General features: G+C 38.7%; 1 protein-coding gene across 1 annotated transcript in view; it reads left to right on the top strand.

Moving 5' to 3' along the window:
* The first annotated feature begins 2,808 nt into the window (after positions 1-2,808).
* The window catches only part of LOC139716724 (hypoxanthine-guanine phosphoribosyltransferase-like), a 29,425-nt gene continuing 12,090 nt past the window's right edge, over positions 2,809-20,143 (top strand). The window contains exons 1-3 of the mRNA XM_071628253.1: positions 2,809-2,895; positions 13,907-14,013; positions 17,007-17,193. Of these exons, the coding sequence (XP_071484354.1) occupies positions 2,821-2,895; positions 13,907-14,013; positions 17,007-17,193 (369 nt within the window). The 5' untranslated portion in view covers positions 2,809-2,820. The remainder of the gene's footprint in view (positions 2,896-13,906; positions 14,014-17,006; positions 17,194-20,143) is intronic.

Here is a 20,143-nt window from a genome sequence, read left to right as displayed (position 1 = left end):
GTTCATCATCAGATGCATTCTTACTCCAAACACCCAGAGTAAAACATGGGTATGGTGATCGTGCTTTTTCCGTTATGGGACCAAAATTGTGGAATCAGTTGCCTCTTCAGTTAAGGGAACTGTCATCGACAGAGTCATTCAAATCCAAACTTAAAACTTATCTGTTCCTTTCATACTGAGGACTGTAATTGCTGTATGTCATTAATATTGAATCAATATTGTATTTTTAATTGGTATATGTTGTATTCTTTATTTGGTATATATTTGTCTTTGTTTATCATTTTCTTATTTGTTGAAGTGTTTGAATATGTATATGCATGTAACTATATAATACCTTTGAAGCGCCATGAGCACTGAAAAGTGGACCTGTGCGCTATACAAGTAGCCACTATTATTATTATTATTATTATTATTATTATTATTATTATTATAACATATAGACATAAGGACTAGTCAAGAAATGATTATTTTCCGAGAAAATGTGACATTTCAAAATGTCATATCTTCCTTATTTCTTATCCGATTTTTTTTTTCATTTTTGTGTCATTCTGTGGGGAATATTTTTCTCTTTCTTTTGCAGTTTATTTTTTGAGGTGGATTTCTTCTTTAATAATCAATGTCAGAAACTGACACTGAACAGACCGTGAAAATTTGTCCAAGGCTAAATGTGAAATATTTATGAGTGTCTTATATTTTTAGATGCCGTTACTGTAAGTTCATTTCACTTATACGCCATGCACATCAAGGATGTGAAATCAGAGGGCAGTTCACAACGATATAATATTCCATCTTTCTCTCTCTCTCTTTCTTTCTCTCTCTCTCTCTCTCTGCTGTCTGTCTCTCTGTATCTGATCATTCTGAAGAGTTTAATCGCAAAAACGGGTTAAGCACCTGCACATTAAAAGTAAATTCATGATCAGATATGTATAGAGCAAAACGAATGACCCCGTGATTATACTCACCACTTGTCATAACAATCAAAGACATTCTTTAGATTGCATGGGATTAAACATATTCTACATTTCTTCTTAAATATGATTGTTTGTGTTGTTGGCACCATAAATCGCAAATAAAGCCTATGAACAATAATGGCGCAAACACCTATATAGGCCTATACTATTATGTAATAGCCTCACTTTCCATTAACACATTCTTGAGTCTGACAAAAAAAAAATCGGACTAAAATTGCAACTCTCATGACTTTAAGAAGATTAAAGATTTGATTTTTTTTTTTTTGGGTGGGGGGCCTCTTTCACCTCTATCATTCTTATTGGGCTAAATTAGTGTTGTGATCCCTGTTTTAGATAGTTGTGCTATTCATTATGGTAGTATTAAGAAGCTGAATTTCAGGGAGGCACTTATATTCTTATAACATTTTTGTTCATTATTGGTTCACGTCAGAATAGAGTGTGATTTCCGAGCCCGATTTTTTTTTTTTTTTTTTTTGGGGGGGGGGGGGGGAGGGGGAGGAGGGGGAGGAGGGAGGGGGTATCAATTTTGAACAATTATATACTTGAGAGCTCATTGGTCACAGCATCAATCCCCCCCCCCCTTTCGATTGGAAGAATCTCCATGGAGGGCTCTCACTTTCAGAAGCCGTAAGTATAGGCCTACCTTGCAGGGTCCAGGGGCAGATCCAGGAATTCTGTAAAGGAGGGGGGGGGGGGCGCAAACAATATTTCTGGTGCAACTTCCGGGTTTCATTTCTCTCTTTTTTTTTGCCATTTTTTTTTCTCTTGTTCAAACAACGAATAAAGAGGAGGTGCATATTATAACGCCCTGTGTGCCTCCACTGATGTGGGAACATGGGAATCGTCGAGACGGTTGTTGTTGTTGTTGTTGTTGTTGTTATTTTTGTTGCTGTTGTTAGTATATGTTTGTTTTTCTATTTGTCTGTTTTTATTGTTTAATTGTTTAGTTGTTTGCTCGCCGTAGTTTTTCATAAGGTCGCAAAACGGGAATGAAAAACACGTTTATCAAGTAGGGCCTAGTAACGCTCTTGTTTGGGTTTTGTCCAGATTCTGCAGGGGGTTTGCAGGGGCGGATCCAGGTATTCCGTAAAGAGGGACGCCTTTACAAAATTAAAGGGGGCGCACGCCCCCCCCCCCTATTTTTTTTTTCTTTTGTTACCACACACACAACTGCACACGCACACAATAAATAAATAAAGAGGGGGCGCGCCCGATACGCCCCCTCCTGGATCCGCCACTGAATTTGTCCTTTTGAGAGCGAGGCCTTGAAAGTCACGACAGAGGGGTTAGAGTTACTGTGGTAACACACACACACAAAAGATAGTGCTATAGTACAGGTGTGTTTAAAAACAGGGAGGTGGGTGGAGAGGAAGGCCAGAGAGCTAGAGAAAGCCTTGGACCTTTACAGTCGGTGAAAACATGGACCGAGGTCTCTTGTGAGAGAAGCTGCTGCAATACAGTACGTTTGAATACGATCACTGGGATCTAACAGCAAAGAAAAAGAAAAAGCGCGCGCAATTCACTTCCTTTCAGTGTAGACGGTACTATTATCATGTAGGTATGATGGTAAAGATTAACTAACAATAATTTTATCTCTTAGATTCAAAAAGTTTACTTTAATATACATTCTACCTAAATTTTAATTCTAAATTCTACAATATTGATTTGTTGGAGGTATGTATGAAATTATTTGATTTATAGATAAATAACCTACGTTCTATTTCCCCTACTCGTAGATCAGCTGTCCGATCGATGTACTTACAGTACCCGAGTTTGCCGCGCTACCATACTTCACGTGCACAGTGCACTTTGTACTTACTTCTGCGACGAACACACGCATAGCGCTGACATGAACGGGCAAACGCGCGATAGGACAGACTGTGAGCCTCCAACGAAATCGAGGAAAATGTCGACCATAATTTCCGTAAGTTTATTTTTGAAACGTCGAAACATTGTTTAGCTTTTCTACATTCTTTGAATCCAGTATGTGCGTCCACAGAGCACCAGGCGTGGGACGGAGGTTTGCAAAGCAGCTTTATTTTTGGCATGTGCTTGCGAATGAATGACAATGCCAAATGGCGCATCATCGCCAACGCATTGTTAATGGTTCGGGAAGGCGTGTATTGTTTGTGCAATGCAATGGTGTGGTATGTTTAGTATTTGTAGAGAAACGTTATATTATTAGTGTAATGTTGTTGACAAGTAACGCATTTTATACAACAAGAAGGGATAGATGTGGGGATTCTGTAACCAGCAAGTTGGTCGTGACAGTAATGTCATAATGACACTTCTCAACGGTTTTGTATATTCACATTAAAAAAATATCTACCGCCCTGAGTAAACATTACCGGTAACGTTACATGGAAAATGAATGACATTACATGGGTAACATATTAGATAGTCATAGATCATTAGATGATGACTGGCGGGGGAGGCATAGAGTCAAGTTCAAAAAAATTTTATGAGTGAGATTTTCATGACTCGGTATCTCGGCGCGTGCACATGTGCATGATCTCGAGCGAAGGAGCGAAGCGACTGAGCGAGGGGAGGGTGTGGGAGGGGGTGTCCGCCCTCCCACGGTAGGGAGCTTTCAATTTTTAGCTCTTTTAAGTTTTAGCCTCTTGTAACTAGTTGTAACGTGTTAGTCTTATTAGTGCCAGCTAGTGCATACTTACGTGACTATTTTTTACTTATTTTGAAAGACAAAAGGGAAATATGCCTTCTAATTGCAACTCTCACTTTAATCCTTTAAGCTATAGGAATATTAGTGTATGCTCCCAATGTGTGGGAAAAATGGGTGTCATGCGTGAGATCGTGAGACAGGCCCTAAATGCTTGAATCTCACTCACAATGCATGAGACTTGGTAGCTCTGGGGAGGGAACATACCGAATGTCCCTTCCGAAGGGTTTGAAATGCTATTGAGGGAGGTTATAAGTCCCGAAACGAAGTCGAGGGACTTATACTATAACCTCCTGAAATAGCATTTTCAAACCCTGAGGTTGGAATGTTTGATACATGTTCCCGACAACAAAAGTCATCATCTGTTATATCATATGGGTTAGTAAAATATGTCAACGTCAACCACCACAGATCGTAGAGATTCAGTGTACAATCGATCTTTGCGACCACTGTACCTGCATGCAGCACAACGCACTCGCAGAGACTCCAACCCCAAGCACCTTCTGATCGGAAGATTCTCCCGCCTGAAACCCATATCAAACGGGAGACTCCAATTTGATGTGTGCGAAGCGCACATCACGAGCGCAAAGCGCGAAGTTCCTTGCGGCCGGGGTCCAGGGCCCGCTTAAGGGCCCTGGAAGCTCGGTCCTAGATGCTCTCTCATGTTATCTAAGGCTTATTTTTCAACAAACAATGATATTAAAGTAAGAAATCATTTCAAGCGGGAGACACAGAGCCAGGGCGGGATAAATGTAATCTCAAGCGGGAGAACGGGAGATTTTGCAAAAATGGGCTTTCGGCGGGAGATCTCCCGTCGAAAACAGGAGAGTTGGAGTCTCTGCACTCGATCGCTCGCTCGCGCAGAGCCAAATTCACTGTGCGCGTGCGGTCCTAGGCCTTACGTGAAAATGTTTTCCCCATGGCCATGGGAGAACATTACCAAGAATGTTCGCCCAGCGCCCATGGGCGAACATAACGAATGTACCTCCATCACGTGACTCTGTTGAGCCAATCACTAACCGGTATTTGACTAACCCATTTAATGTTATCCAATGTCACATGACACTATAATGGTTGATGCGTTCAGGTCCCAAGGTTATTGAACCGCTCCATTATGCATTAGGGGGGCCTACCAAAAATTTGACTAGACAAATTACTATAATAGCCATAATAAGTACCAAGCAAGAAACTTGTCTGGTTGATGCCGATATGCCAAGATAACAGGCTTTCAAGTGTTCCTACTTTTCCTACTTTTTCCTACTTTTTCACTGCTTGTCCTACTTTTCCTACTTTTCTGCTCAAAATCCTACTTTTTCCTACTTTTTCCTACTTTTTTGGTGAAAAAACCCGCAAAAAAAAATGTGCAAGGCTACTTGAATAGTTGATATTCAGAAATGATGAGTAGACTCTAGTTGCAGATTCTTACCGATGGGGAGAGCCTCTATCTTCAACATGAAAGAGGGACAACACAATCCAATCAACCACAAGACTGCTGCCAGCCTCAGCTTTTGCTCCTGTGAAGACCTTTATGTGATTGATACCACTGATTTTGCAGCCTAGGACTTGGAGCAGTTCTGAACCAGCTGTCATCATCGCTCAAAATTACCAGGTAAGCTTGCCATACACTTAAAAGTAGAATTTGACATCAAATCAGATGAACAGGGAGAAATGTGTAATTAACAGATCCCACAAATTGTGAACAAGGAATGAGAACAACAGTAATTACTTAGCCATCTTGAAAGGTAAAGACAGACTAATAGGAGAGCTAAAACCTCTTTATGGACAATCTTAAAAGTTGATGGCTTTTTACATCTTACAAGTATTGTTTAAGAGGTTGAATTGTATCACAGGTGAGACATACATTACCTCGAAGAACTTAGAAGAAAGCAGAGGATGGAGGAACTTCAAGGAAAGCAAACACAACTAGAAAAGCACTCTGAGAGCGCAGACCTCCGCCAAGCAGACAAATCATTTTCGCCACTGATCTTGTTCTTCCGTAGAGATATCAGTGATTTCCATCCATATGTACTTATAGCATTGTGTGCTGAAAGTTGCCAGATTTCCCAATATAGAAGCCTTTGTTACGTCATTAACACTCAGCTGTACGGCACGCCTCACCCCAGCAGAAACTAGAGCACGCACTGTAGTGCGCGCATGCAAACCTCAAATGCGCGCAGGCAAACCTCAAATACACGTAGCCTGAACTCCCAAGTTCATTGACCCTACCTGCCAAAATGTCAAAAAGCCTTCATAAATTCCCCCAAAATTCTCGGATCACTACCAAAAGTTAATCGTTTGGTACATGTGTCATTCTCAACCTTTCCTGCAAGTTTCATCCCAATCCGTTATCTACTTTTTGAGTTATTTTGCACACGGACAAACTAGCTAACTAACTAACGAACTAACTAACGAACAAACCAACGGTAACGAAAACATAACCTCCTCCCTTGGCGGAGGTAAAAACAATATTTCACTATCGTTTAAAGATTGATCGAAGTTGAAACCATGAGACGTTGAATTCCACTTCCTGAAGACACAGAACTAACAGGAATATATAGAGAGAAAAGCCATCTGAAGCATACCTGAAAAAAACCCCAAACAAGCAGGAAAGCTAATGAATGTTAATTCCACAAAGAAGAGCAAGTGTGTGAATGTTTTAAATTGAACCGCCAAGAGCAGTTTGTTAAGTTTGGTGGAAGCAACTTGCAGAAAAATTAGAAGCCATGACAACTTTTTATTCCACAGATCTTGCAAATTTTAGTTAAGGCTGAAAATCTTTTTATTATCCAGCTAGTTTGAACAAGATGCAAGAAAATGGTAGAACAGAAATCCCTTAATGAAAGTGGTTAAAGTGTGATGTATCGTTTGAAGTGACATACCCAAAATATTGAACCATGTGAAAGAGTCTTGGTAAAATGTGAGACAAGGAAATTTCTTAAAGAAGAAAAAAGTGAATGGATGGATGTGTAACATGTCAGTTGTGTCAACATACAAAGCTGTAAGTTGAAGGTGAAAACCAAAAGAACAATGGAGAATATCAAAATTGAAAGGACACAAATACACTCTATTTAAGGGGGGGGGGGGGTGAGAACTGCATGGTAAATATACAGATCATCTAGTGTGTATTTGCTTAAATAAGGACTTAAATGATAATAACAGTCACTGTTTATTCCCCAGATCTTGTAAAGAGTAGTTTATAAAATTGACAAGCTGAAATACTGAGCCAGCAACATATCTGGAGAATGAAAAGCAGAACCTCAACCTTGTAAAATTTCAAAGGCTGAAGGATACGATATTCTCAAAATTGTATGAAGAAATTTGATTTCAAGAATATTGAATGAGCTTAAAAGTGCCTGGAATGATGTTATATTGCAAAATGGAGAAACTTCCTAAAAAGATCAAACAGCTGTATGTATATTCAACAAAAAGGGTCATGATGAGCTGAAAAGAAGTTGAATGTAAAGAATTATTAATTATCCGCGGTGAATTTGGCAGAAATTGCAAACAGTAAGAAGTCATTGGAAAGTACGGAATGATAAGTTTCAACCATTCTTTCTAGATTAACAAATGTAAGTTCATTCAAGAATACATGGAATCTATCATCTACAGAACGCCAAAGAAATGAAAACTGATTTATATTCGTTATCTACAGAAAATTATCAAAAATGGTCATTTTGCTACCTATAAAGTCAGTAAGACTACAGACAATAAGAAGCAAAAAGCAGATGTGCATATATGCTCCTCACTTTTGTAAAGTGGAGTCATTTGGTTATATTTAGTCTTCTGTTACTCTACATGTGACAATACTACATTTCCCTGATTGATACTGAAATGTAAAAGTATTTGATTTTTTTTCTCTCTCTCTTTGGATGTTTTGTGTCCTATTGGTTAAAGTGTTTCAAATTGAGCTTGCCTTTAATATACTTCCATCTATATCATATGATAGTACCAAGATAATCTATATCTCTGGAAATTCAGTGGTGGACACTGTGCCATGAACTCACAGTATTTGAGTGTGTAGATTTGTAGTGGGCCAGGATTTGCAAAATAAAGATGTTAATGCATTGGTAGGTATAATTTCACTTCGTAAGGCCTCACTGTCATGAGACAATCCATTCTTCATGCATGTCTTGCCAGAAATTATGATAACACATGCTCTCAGAAACTAATACTGACTGCTACATATAAGTAGTTTAAATTCTCCTGTTATTTAAAAATGTTTGAACACATGTTACGTGCTTACATGGATTTGAAATTGAAGGTCTCTTGGAAAGTTAATCTATTGCTTATCTCATGGTCATTCAGCTGGAACTTGAAAGCATAGTAGTCTTGAGCATTACTTGAATAGCTTTGTCAAACATCCTTATTTCCAGTCTTCTTCACACTTTGAAGTGAAACATATCTTCACAACTTTAAATGAATGGAGATAAAAGTGTCATATTTTTTTATTGATTGTGTCAAATATCCTTATTTCCACTCATTTTCACATTTTGAAATGAAGCACGTCTTCACAACTTCAAAACATTCAAATAACTGTAGATAAAAGATGTCATCTTTTAATTATGGAAGTGTACAACATACCTTTGGCATTAGTGTATAACTTACACATCATGGAATGTTTATGACATATTTTGTGGGATGATAAGATTATGTGACCGTGCATCACAAAACCAACAATAAGTCTTACACACTGATTTTGTGTTAGGACTGAAATATGGGCCAACCCAGCCAATCTTGAGTTTTTCATATTTTCTGAAAGAGCAAGTCTTCTTCTATATTATACTAAAGTTTGGGATCATAAAACGAAAAGGAAATTGTGTTTTTAGCAATCTTTTTCTGGAACACTTTTTTGGTAGAATAGTGTGATTAGGTGTTTCTCATAGAGTCCTCTTTTCATTTCTTTAAAAAAAAAACTGTCCATACTCTTAACTTTCAACTCCAATAACTTTAGGAAGGATGATGCTACTACTCTGAAAGTGGGCATTGATCATCTACAGAATGTGTTAATAAAGCTTGCAAAGCTTAATCTGCTAATCTCTTCATTGTTGCTGCTCCATTGGTTAACATCCTGTTATTTGTTCCATTCATTGCAGAGCTAGCACGGCTTGATAAAGATTAAGCGCTTGAATAGACGCTATACTTCAGAGCCCCTTTACTCAGTTCACATTTTCCAGAGTGTGTGCTTCATTCCAGTATTAGGATAGGTTAGGAGAGTCCAGTTATATCGAGTTATACATCATTTTTAAGCTTAAAGTTTGCTCTTTTAGAATCTTCTCTTAACTAAAAATCCATGTGTAGCGACTTTTGTTGGTGTTGCGATGCAGGGTCACAATGGTAGGTGTTCATGTCAATCACAGAATGATGTGTTTTCTATGCAAGTATTAAAGTAAGTGATCAAGATTCATACTGCCTGTACGATTGAACATGCATTTCTGTTTGTTTCCTGACATTGTTCTAAGGAATGTCTGCCTTTGTTGTATTTTTCAGGCTCTCCTAGGAGCAAAAGTGAGGCTGAGGCAGCAGGGTTGTGAGTACAAATTAAGATTTACATGTAACATCAAGGGTTCTGGTGAGTCTCGACGAAAACTACTCCAAATTGCCTGCACATGTCCTGATTTATTCCTACTTTTTTGTTCAAATGTCCTACTTTTTCCCTCTCATGTCCTACTTTTTCCTACTTTTTTAGAGATTCTGTTCCTACTTTATTCCTACTTTTTTACATTATCCCGCTTGAAAGCCTGAGATAATGAAAAATGAGTTGTTTTGGAGTCTACAACAACCTACAAGTACAAACAAGAAAATTTTACAAGACTCAAGACTTCAAGACAATGGTGCATAGAAATCTAGACGTAGAATAAAATAATTTTTCTCATATGCATAAGACTTTTATTCATGAAGCCCTCCCCCCAGCCATAGAAATCATAAGTTGGTAGGTAGAAAGTTTACATGATGATTGAGCATGCGTGCCTGCGCTGCAATCTGTCACGTGACCTACACAGGAGAACTAATTATCCATAGATCTAGGCATGGTCAACCTGCAGTGTATGCGTTCTTTGAGTGATGGATGATCATTTGAAGTCAAAATGCAGAAGGTTAACAGTGTTACAGATTCCACATTTTCTCATATGAAAATGCAATATACTGATATGAAATCAATCTCACCATAGGATTCTCAAATTTCAGTACAGTGGAAACTCGATATAACGAGATGGTCGGGACCGAGTCATTTTCCTCGTTATAGCCGATATCTCGTTATATCAGTAGGCATAAAAGAAGGCATAAAATAAAGACATTAATTTGCACATGTGGGACTACCCATCATATTTCAATCAATACCGATAACTTGATATTGTGTGTGAGGGAATTACTCACCTTTATGGGTAAGAAGATGTTTTTCGCCAAGGAAATCCAATATCAAGAATGTTTTTCTTATTAATTTTAGATGTTTGAATTTGTAAATTTATATAGCTTGCGATTGTATCAAGATCGTCTGTGGATTGGTATGTGGTTATCGTATGGGTGTGTGTTGTGTGGAAAGCTTGAATATGGTCTGCACAATGCTGTGTGTATATGTGACACATTCTGTATGTACATTATGACTGCGTGTGTGAAGACGGGGAATTCCCCAAAAGTAGAAGGCCAATCACAGCATCAGATTGCCTCACACCTGCCAAACGTCATGATGATGTCATGTATACATATGGCCGTCCCACCACATTTTCTGCATGTATCAGTGTGCGTGCACACACACACTTCACACGTACAACATGCAGAGCTAGCTGGAGTGCACTGAAGAAAATGATTATGTGTGTACAAGACAGTTTTTGGCGCATCCAAGCTTTACAATCTCGGAAGATGATAGCACAGGCGAAGTAAAGCTTTACCGAAGGCATTTTGCTTTACCTCGCTATAGCAGGTTTGATTTACTATGTTTTTCTTTGTTTGGAAGTCACAAAATTTATCTCGTTATAGCAGTTATTTCGTTATAGCCGATCTCGCTATAAGAGTAGCATTTTACATAGGGGCAAGTCCAAGATAAGGTCCCCTCAGAAGGCAAAATTTCATCTTTGCTCAATATTGACATGTTTGGTATCATTTTGAAGCTTATGAGTTGAAGTTTTGATTTCCATGGAGGAAAAAATTATATTACGTAAATTTATGCAAATTTCAAGGGCTTCATTTGCATAAATGTGAAACACAGCGTTACGTATGGGACATTTATAAAAATTCATATTAATTCAAAGGAAAGCAAATGATATTTGATTAATATGTGGACATAAGAAGTTCATCAAATAGTTTAACTTGGTATGAAAATTTAGGGATTATGCAAATGATTATGCAAATTAGCTCGTGTCCTATCATGAGATGTCCCATACGTAACAAATTGAGGTCATTTTTTTAGGTTTTTTCTGAAATTGCTAAGGTTATATTAATGCCCTTTTGGAAAGTTCTAATTTATTGTTTAGAGAAATTAAATACCATAGAAAAAAGAAAAAACAGTAAAAGGAATATTTTTTATAAGGCATTGAAATAATATTACGTATGGGACAAATGCGTTACGTATGGGACATCCTCATACATAATGCATGTGAATGCATGTAGCTAGCTGGGAAGGTCTCTCAGTACACAAATGGTCAATCATCCTGAAGAAAGCATCCCAACATTGTCGCTACTTTTTGAGTTATGGACACTTTAAACAATACATGAACTTGACTGAACAATTTTCAGAAAGGGGGAGGGGAAAATGGCAAAATACACAATGAAAAAACAGCATTAAAGGGATGGTATAGTTTTTTTTGTAGAAATGGGGATTCAGTTTTCAACATTTAATGAGATGATTGGAAACCAATTATATGAATTACTAAAGAGCATACAATCCTAAGACTAGAGGAATTCAAAGTTTAGTGATGGAGATCCAATTTGAAATGGTTGTGATATAAATATATAAAAAGAATATAAAGTGAAACGATTTTTTTTTTATTGCAAGTGATACACAAATTGTCCTTATTCAGGTTTCAATAACAGCCACGACAAAATTCATGGGTATACATACTGAGGTGTGACTCGAATCAATGACCTGACTGCTAGACAGACATCATATATCTACTCGATCACTGGGGTTCCACGCAGCAGGTATTGCTTATTTATAAAAATTAATATTTCTTGTGTCAAGTTGTTTTTTATTGAAATGAAATGGCAAACTGCCCTTCATCAATGGAAGTACACACTTTAAACTATTCAATTTTTCAGTAGTAACTATCCTGATAAAAATAGGGCATACCCCATACTCAGGTTGGTCATGAAAATATAGAATATGATTGAATATGATTATGATGGTAAATATTTGGGGAACATTGTTCCCTCGTCAATCTGGATCAGTATTTGAGTAGTTTCAACTGATTCCATTTCAATAATTATGCAAAAATTTGTTTAATGGGTATTTTGCAAAATTATTTTGCAAAATACCCATACATTGTAAGTGTCTCTCCACACACTAAACGAATGGGGGACAAAGGGCATGCATACTCAGGTTGGTCATAAAAATATAAAAATATGATTGAATATGATTAGGATGGTGAATATTTGGGGAATATTGTTTCCTTGACAATCTGGCTCAGTATTTGAGTAGTTTCAACTGATTTTACTTCGATAATTATGCAAAATACCCATAAACATGGTTCTTCACACACTAAATGAATGGGGGACAAACTGTCCCATACGTAACTGTCCCATACGTAACACGTCATGTCTGTCTTTAATTAGAACCTGTAATTAGAGCTTTTTACCTAATGACACGAAACTTACCTATGATAATCTTGAGTGTTGTGACTTTCATCACAGTGAGTTACAAGTTGTAGAATGAAATACTTTCAGAGAGTTTTGAGGTTGAAAAAAATGTTCAAAAAAAAAAACATTTTTCTGGTCCCATACGTAACGGCACATATTTTCTCTTCTAGAATATAATTGTGAAGGTCATTTTTCTCCATTTTTTGCATGATTATACTACTCCTAGATATCAATCACCATGATAAAGTTTGATATGATCAAAAGCCATTAACACTATTTTTCAGGTCATAAAAGTCTCTGAATGTCCCATACGTAACGCGCGTGTTATCTTGGACTTGCCCATAGACTTGTGTGGAAGGAAATTTGGGACCGAGAAAATTTCCTCGTTATAACCGATATCTCGTTATAGCAGTGTTCGTTATATCGAGTTTCCCCTGTATTAATTGTTGTGTGTGTGTGTATGAACGACTGCTACAACGTACTAGTTTTTATCTCTGAATATCTTTTTTTTTAATTTGTATGATTTAGTATCAGTAAGATTACAAAAAGGTTCATGTTTGTAATTGATGTGCATCGATCCATGTGTGTTTGTTGCAGGGGTTTGTTCATTTGTTCTTTTATTTTCAAGCTTCATGCCATGCATGTGCAAGTGTAACCCCGTCGCGGGGCGCTGTACACGTAACACAACTTTACGGTACGTATTTGTCCGTATGGGGTCGCTGCTGCGGTTAGTGCAAGTGGAATGATTATTTCATACAAATACAATGACAAATGAAATGTGTCCATGTGCAGTATTCACAAAACTGTTTCCCTCAGCTGGTCAGGGTGTAAACCGCCTCGGTGACCCAAACACATCCTACTGTGTTACTATAGTTACAGCGCCCTGGCTGGGGTTAGCCACAGTGCAGAGATACCAAGATGACAGTATGTCACCTAACTCTAAACCTGCAATAGTTGGAAGGACAGGTTGTTTATACTCTGCAGATGCAACAAACAGATGAACATGAAAATAATCCCCCCCCCCCCCCCCCCCCCCCCCCCCCGTACATGAACAAGAATTACTGCTGCTTTCTCTTAGGTCGTAACCTTGTGACATATTTTGATGGCTAACTTAATTTTGAAATTGGCCAATAATGAAGTGTTGTCAGGGAGTATCCATCAATCTCAGTGGCGGGTCCAGAGGTGGGCGCACCAGGCACGCGCCCCCTATTTATTTTTGGTTAAAATAAAAGGGAGAAAAAAAAAGAGAAAATGGGGGTGCACCCCCCCCCCCCTTCCCGCTTTAATTTCGCAAAGGCGCCTCTCCTTTACGGGATTCCCGTTTTCCGCCCCTGTATGTACAAATATATATTTTTGTATTCTATTTAATTACACTGTTTGACACATCACATCACAGTCTACATGTATATCAAGCATTTCTTTATCAGAATGCATCATTTGTATTCATCCCTCTTTTGATTGTTGCCAGATTCCTGATGACTACGAAGGCTACAGTCTGAACACGTTCTGTGTCCCTAGACATTATGAGCAGGACCTGGACCGGATCCTGGTCCCACAGGGAGTCATCGCAGACAGGTAAAACTATGAGGACAGGCCTGTGCCTCTGGAACAATATGGTTGCTAAAAATAACAAAAAACAAAATAAAACAAAGCAAAACAAACAAACAAACAACACTTCCTCTGGGACTACAGGAAGTTTCAAACTTTGACTTTCTTTTATTTATTCATTTTTTTAATTTTTAGCTCACCTGAGCCGAAGGCTCAAGTGGGCTATTGCGATCGCTCTTCGTCCGGCGTCCGTCGTGTGTCGTCCGTCGTGCGTCGTCCGTCGTGCGTAAACTTTTTACATTTTCATCTTCTTCTTGAGAACCCCATGACCGATTTTCACCAAACTTGGCAGGTAGCATCCCTAGGGGGATAGGATCTCAATTTGTTCAAATGGGCACCATGGCCCACCTGGGGGGCCCCAGGGGGGCCCAAACACCCTAAAATTAAGGAATCTTTAAAAATCTTCTTCTCTAGAACCAGAAGTAATAGAGCTTAGTTAATACTATGAGTTAGTACATTGATGACTGTAGTTTCAAGTTTGTTCATGGGGGAATCAGGGGTGCCCCCCTTGGGACCCAGGGGAGGGGGATGGGGAGGGGTCCTAATGGGGCCTAAATCGTACATTTTCATATTCACTTTGATATCCCCATGTCTGATATCCACCAAACTTGGTAGGTAGCATCCCTAGGGGGATAGGATCTCAATTTGTTCGAATGGGCACCATGGCCCACCTGGAGGGCCCCCAGGGGGACCCAAACCCCCTAAAATTAAGGAATCTTTAAAAATCTTCTAGAACCAGAAGTGATAGGGCTTAGATAACACTATGAGTTAGTACATTGATGACTGTAGTTTCAAGTTTGTTCATGGGATTGGCGGAATCAGGGGTACCACCCCCCCTCCCTTGGGACCCAGGAGAGGGGATGGAGAGAAGTCCTACACTACAGTTGTAATGGGGCCTGAATTGTACACGTTCATCTTCTTCTTAAAAACCTCATGATGAATTTTGACCAAACTTAGCAGGTATTATCCCTCGGGGGATAGAATCTCAATTCCTTCAAATGGGCGCCATGTCCCTCTTGGGGGCCCCTATGGGGCCCACCTCCCACCCCCTCCCCCCTCCCACATTAAGGAATATTTAAAATCTTCTACTCTAGAACCAGAAATGATAAAGCATAGTTAATACCATGAGTTTGTACATTGATGACTTTACGTGTAGTTCCAAGTTTGTTCATTGCAGATCCAGGGCTGCTTGCCCCCCCCCCCCCCCCCCCCCCCCCCCACCCTGGAGTTGAGCACCTCAGTGAATCAAGAGATTGACATGCCACATTCAAACTACAAATCAAAACTGACAGAGCCAGTAAAGATGAAAGTGAAGGATAGTTAGTATTTGAATGCAGATGAGATTACATCGATAAAGTAGTGCACAAAATGCCACGGGATCAGTCTGCGTCATGGTCTTGCTACCTATTTAAAGTAAACAAAGATGTTTTCACGTTAAGTCTAAAGCCATGTGTGTGCATTAGTGTGCAACCCAATTGGTAAAGAAGGATAGCTATCAATCACAGAAAATTAATTAGATGTGAATGTCTAGACCTAGTTCCACCAATATTTCTTCTAATTACAGCTTCCTACGCATAATTTTCAGATATTGTTAATATGTTTTAAACATGATACTTAAAAGATGCATCAGACTTAATTGTCAGCTTACAGATATACTTTAACTAATACACCTCTTTTCTTTATTGTGTTCAGGAATGAGAAATGTTGGGAATTTCTTTTTATGATGTTGCATGACCGAGTTTTGACAATACATAGTCGTTGTGTTTGGTAGATCAGAGACCAATTTAACTTATGAGGAGGAGTATGAAGAATGGAAGCTGTCAGTTGTAAAATTAGTCATATTATTGTGTCATGTATATTGTAAAGGCAAGTGCGATGCATCGCTCTTATTTCTAAATCATATGGCATGAGATTTCCTCTATTAAATGAGAAATGTGGGTTGAGGTAGTGAGGATTTTGGTGTTACATTTCGCCAAAAGAATGCATTCGGCCGTAGTGTTGTGAACATTTGTGTACTTACTCCATATTCGGGCTGATACCCTATTTTCACTTTTTTTTTTGTAGATGATAGTATTTACTAGTATACATGGTATATTTTAGTGTTTATATTGGAAAGTTCCATGAGTCGACCAATATTCATGAAATTGTAAACAGACACAAATGCATTGATCTCCAAATTGGCAAATCAGAAACTTTTCTCTCAAAAAGTAGGATGAAACTTCTTATTCTGTGAACGGGGTTCTCGAGCGCCAATACAACGATACATTAAATCGCCATAATACTGGAGAGTAATGTTTGTACAACTGTAGCTGTGGAATGTCAAAAAGAAAGAAAGAAAGAAAAACCTGCTGATAATGCCAAAATCAGAATGTTAATTAGCACATTTTTAAAGATTATCTTCATGCAGCTCCAGCACTTCACACATAATGACCTTGTGCTTTCAGGAAAAAATGAACAGCAACAACAAAAGAGATGATTCACAAAGCAAGATATTAAAGGGATCGTATAGTTTTGGTAGAGACCTAATTTCAGGTTTCTAACATTTTTGGTGAAATAGTGAGAAACCTCTTATGAAATATGAAAGAGCATGTAATTCTATGAGGAATTAACGTTTATTTGATGAAAATTTGTTTTGAAATGGCTGAGATATCCAAAAAAGAGCAATTCTAATAAAGTATGGGACCCACACTTTATTAAAATCGCTTTGTTTTACTTTGTTTTTGGATGTTTCAGTCATTCCCAACCCGATTTTCATCAAATAAACTTTGAATTCCTCTTAAAACGGTATGCTCTGTACTATAAAATCATAAGTGTTTTCTTGGTATTTCGCAAAAATTTAAAAGCCCAATTTTCATCTCCACCAATACTGTACCCTCCCTTTAAGATGCCCTTGCATCAATATGTAAAAGAAGTGATGGATTTTACGGATGGTATCACCTTTCATTCAATTGTCTGGAAAGGACGGAGAGGCTTGCCAGGGACATTTGGGATGACATGGGCGAAGCTTCCTCGCTCGTTGTCCTCTGCGTCTTGAAGGGAGGCTACAAGTTCTGCTCCGACCTGCTGAACTTCGTTCAGGCGCTGAACCAGAACGCCGGCCGCTCGGTCCAGCTGCGCGTGGACTTCATCCGCCTCAAGAGCTATGAGGTGAGATCAAGCCCTCCGAGGTGCAAGAGTAGAGTAAAAGCTGAATTTTTTTTTGTGTGTGTGAGTGTTTGGTTTTTGCAATGTTGGCCCTTGCTCTCTGCAAGATGCGCTTAAATTCTTGCAGTGAAGTGTCATCTTTCACCTTCTTGCTCGCTTTCCGCTTAATGACATCCCAAAGATTCTCTTTTGTACAGTCAGGCTATCTTGCAGGCCACTCCATACGTTCGATGCCATTTCCCTCAACAAACTGATCTACAACTTGAGCGCATGCTGCAAAATGGCCATAGGCACATTAATGTGATCAACCCAGATTGGAATTACAAATCACATGGCTTCTACCAACATTTTCATATTGAAAAGGCTATTGTTTAAAAAGTATGCATAATATCTGTTGAATAGGGAAGCACATTGAACCTGAAGAAATTCCTGAGAATTGCACAATTTAAAGAGGTCATTTGCTAACTTACATAGGAAATGTATACAATATGCTTCATACAGCCTGAAGTGCAACTTTTTTTCCCATGCTTTTTGACATAAAATGCATTTTTTTACACCAATAATAATATCTGGTGGCAATGATATGCCATTCATGTTATGAGTAATGAAATTCCCTATCCATTCCCGTTTGAATTATGAAAATCCGTAAAATACTTTTTGAGATACATCCAAAAATGTTAGGGGGGAACTTACTTTTTTTGCTGAGTGTATATTGCCATTTACAATAAATTGCCTGGCAGAACAGAGAAGTGCACTTATATTAGCTGCGGTGTCAAATCGCAAAAACAACATCTCGCAAAACTGTAACCTCCTCATTCGTGAAAATAACAGCTCTGACAGTCCTTGCAAATGTGCACATCTTTCCTTCCCAGTGACCCATTTCACAAGCTAATGTTACATTGAGCCAAACAGTCTATTGTCTGTATCAATTACAATAATTTGGCATCACATGTTAGTTATGCTCAGTTATAGGAAGTATGGCAAGAAAGGAAACCCCTGCAGCAGTATTATCTGTGATAAATCCAAAACTGAAGTAAGTCATATTTAGGCAGATGACTTAAACGTTTAATACCCAACTTACGTATTATCGTAGCATTATTTCACACATTTCTTATACCTATTGTACATGTGTGTGTCCATTTTAAAGCAAAAATCAACAGTTTCAGCAGACATGCAAACTATGTTTACCCACGCCGATGTAATCGGCAGGGGGTTATGTAAAGGGTTCCGTATGTTTGTTTGTTTGTTTGTTTGTTTGTTTTTTGTTTGTTTGTTTGTATGTTTGTTTGTTTGTTTGTTTGTTTGTGTACAAGATAACAAGAGAACGGGTAAACGGATTTGCACGAAATGTTCAGGGAATGTTTGGATAATGACAGGAAAGAATCGATTAGATTTTGGTGATAATCGGTTGACCCTTGCAAATTCTGTGTGACCTTGAAGTTTTGACCCCATGGTATAGTGACCACTCCAAACATTTTCCGTTTCTTTGCGATTTTCCGCTACCATACAAATATGGCGCGCCATTCGATCAATAATGCCGATTAACTGTTCATCGCCGAAAAACACTTTATCGGCGATAAACACTGAAAAAACACTGTTTATCGGCGATAAACACTGAAAAAACACTGTTTATCGGCGATAAACAGTGTTTATCGAACGAAAAACACTGTTTATCAAGTGATAAACAGTGTTTATCGAGAAAAACTATGTTTATCGACCAAGTGATAAAGTGTTTATCGAGAAAAATTATGTTTATCGACCAAGTGATAAACAGTGTTTATCGACGAAAAACTATGTTTATCGATTGACCGATAAACAGAGTTTTTTTGTGATAAACACTGTTTATCGACCGCCGATAAACGGTGTTTATCGAGAAAAATTCTGTTTATCAGTTGATAAAGGTGTGATAAACAGAGCTTCATCTTGATAAACAGAGTTTATCGCTCGATAAACAGTGTTTATCGCTCGATAAACAGTGTTTATCGCCGATAAACAGTGTTGTTGGTCGATCGGCGCGCCATATACAAAAGCGTATCTCCCAAACGATCCGACTTCGCTGCATGCAACTCTGTTCGTAAGACGATCCAACTTTGCTGCTCAACACCATTCGTAAGAATTTCGAAATTTACGTTTATTTGAGGAACTATGTCCTTCTTGATTTATGAAAGTTCGGGGTTCGCTCTCCGTCGTCACAAACTGTCCCGTATTTGGTGATTTTTCAAATTAACATTGATTCTTTTTTTGTTTGTTTGTTGGAGGAGCATTCCTCAATCATGAAATAATTTTGCTCGGTCCCAGTCACACTGCACGATATGCGCACTCATTGTCAATGCGTGTTCAAGGCCGGTGAAAATGCATCGCGCTCTACCCTGTTGGCGCAAAATTGCATCGCGGACGTTGCGGCGCTCGTTGGTGACCGAATACTGGTGCAGTAGATATTTGCATTCAACCCTTGCATTGAATAATTGCCGTAGGGGGGTAATTGCCCAGGGGGTACGTAAATTTTGTTTTTCTTTTTCGCTTTTGTGGATGCCATCAAAGATCGTACACTCATACGACGTTTGATACCATCACACTCTCGGCTTGCTATATAACCCGCAAGAAAACGGCGTATTTCCCGATTTTTAGCGTTATTTCAGCGACCCGTAGACCCTAACATGTTACTCTTAAAACGCGCGCTTGGAAAAGTTCCGATTCTGCACTTTTGACAGTGGAATTTGGGGTTTTCGATGGATTTTTGGAATAGACTAAAGGACTTTCGTGTTGTGAATGAGTGTTCTAGTATGTGAAATGATGTGATTTGCGTGTGATGTGACTTTAGAACAAGATAACAATCGTACACTAAAAGTGTACGATCTTTGGTAGAACTCACAGGCTGGTGATAAGTCACGCAGGGCTGCCCAGTGCAGTGGCTAGTTACCCACGCCGATGAAAATCGGCAGGGGGTTATGTA

Source organism: Diadema antillarum, unplaced genomic scaffold (assembly GCF_040938485.1).
Source record: "Diadema antillarum isolate AM-2024a unplaced genomic scaffold, OU_Dant_1.0 scf00000069, whole genome shotgun sequence".
Taxonomy (NCBI): domain Eukaryota; kingdom Metazoa; phylum Echinodermata; class Echinoidea; order Diadematoida; family Diadematidae; genus Diadema; species Diadema antillarum.
This window is presented reverse-complemented; position numbering and strand designations above follow the sequence as displayed.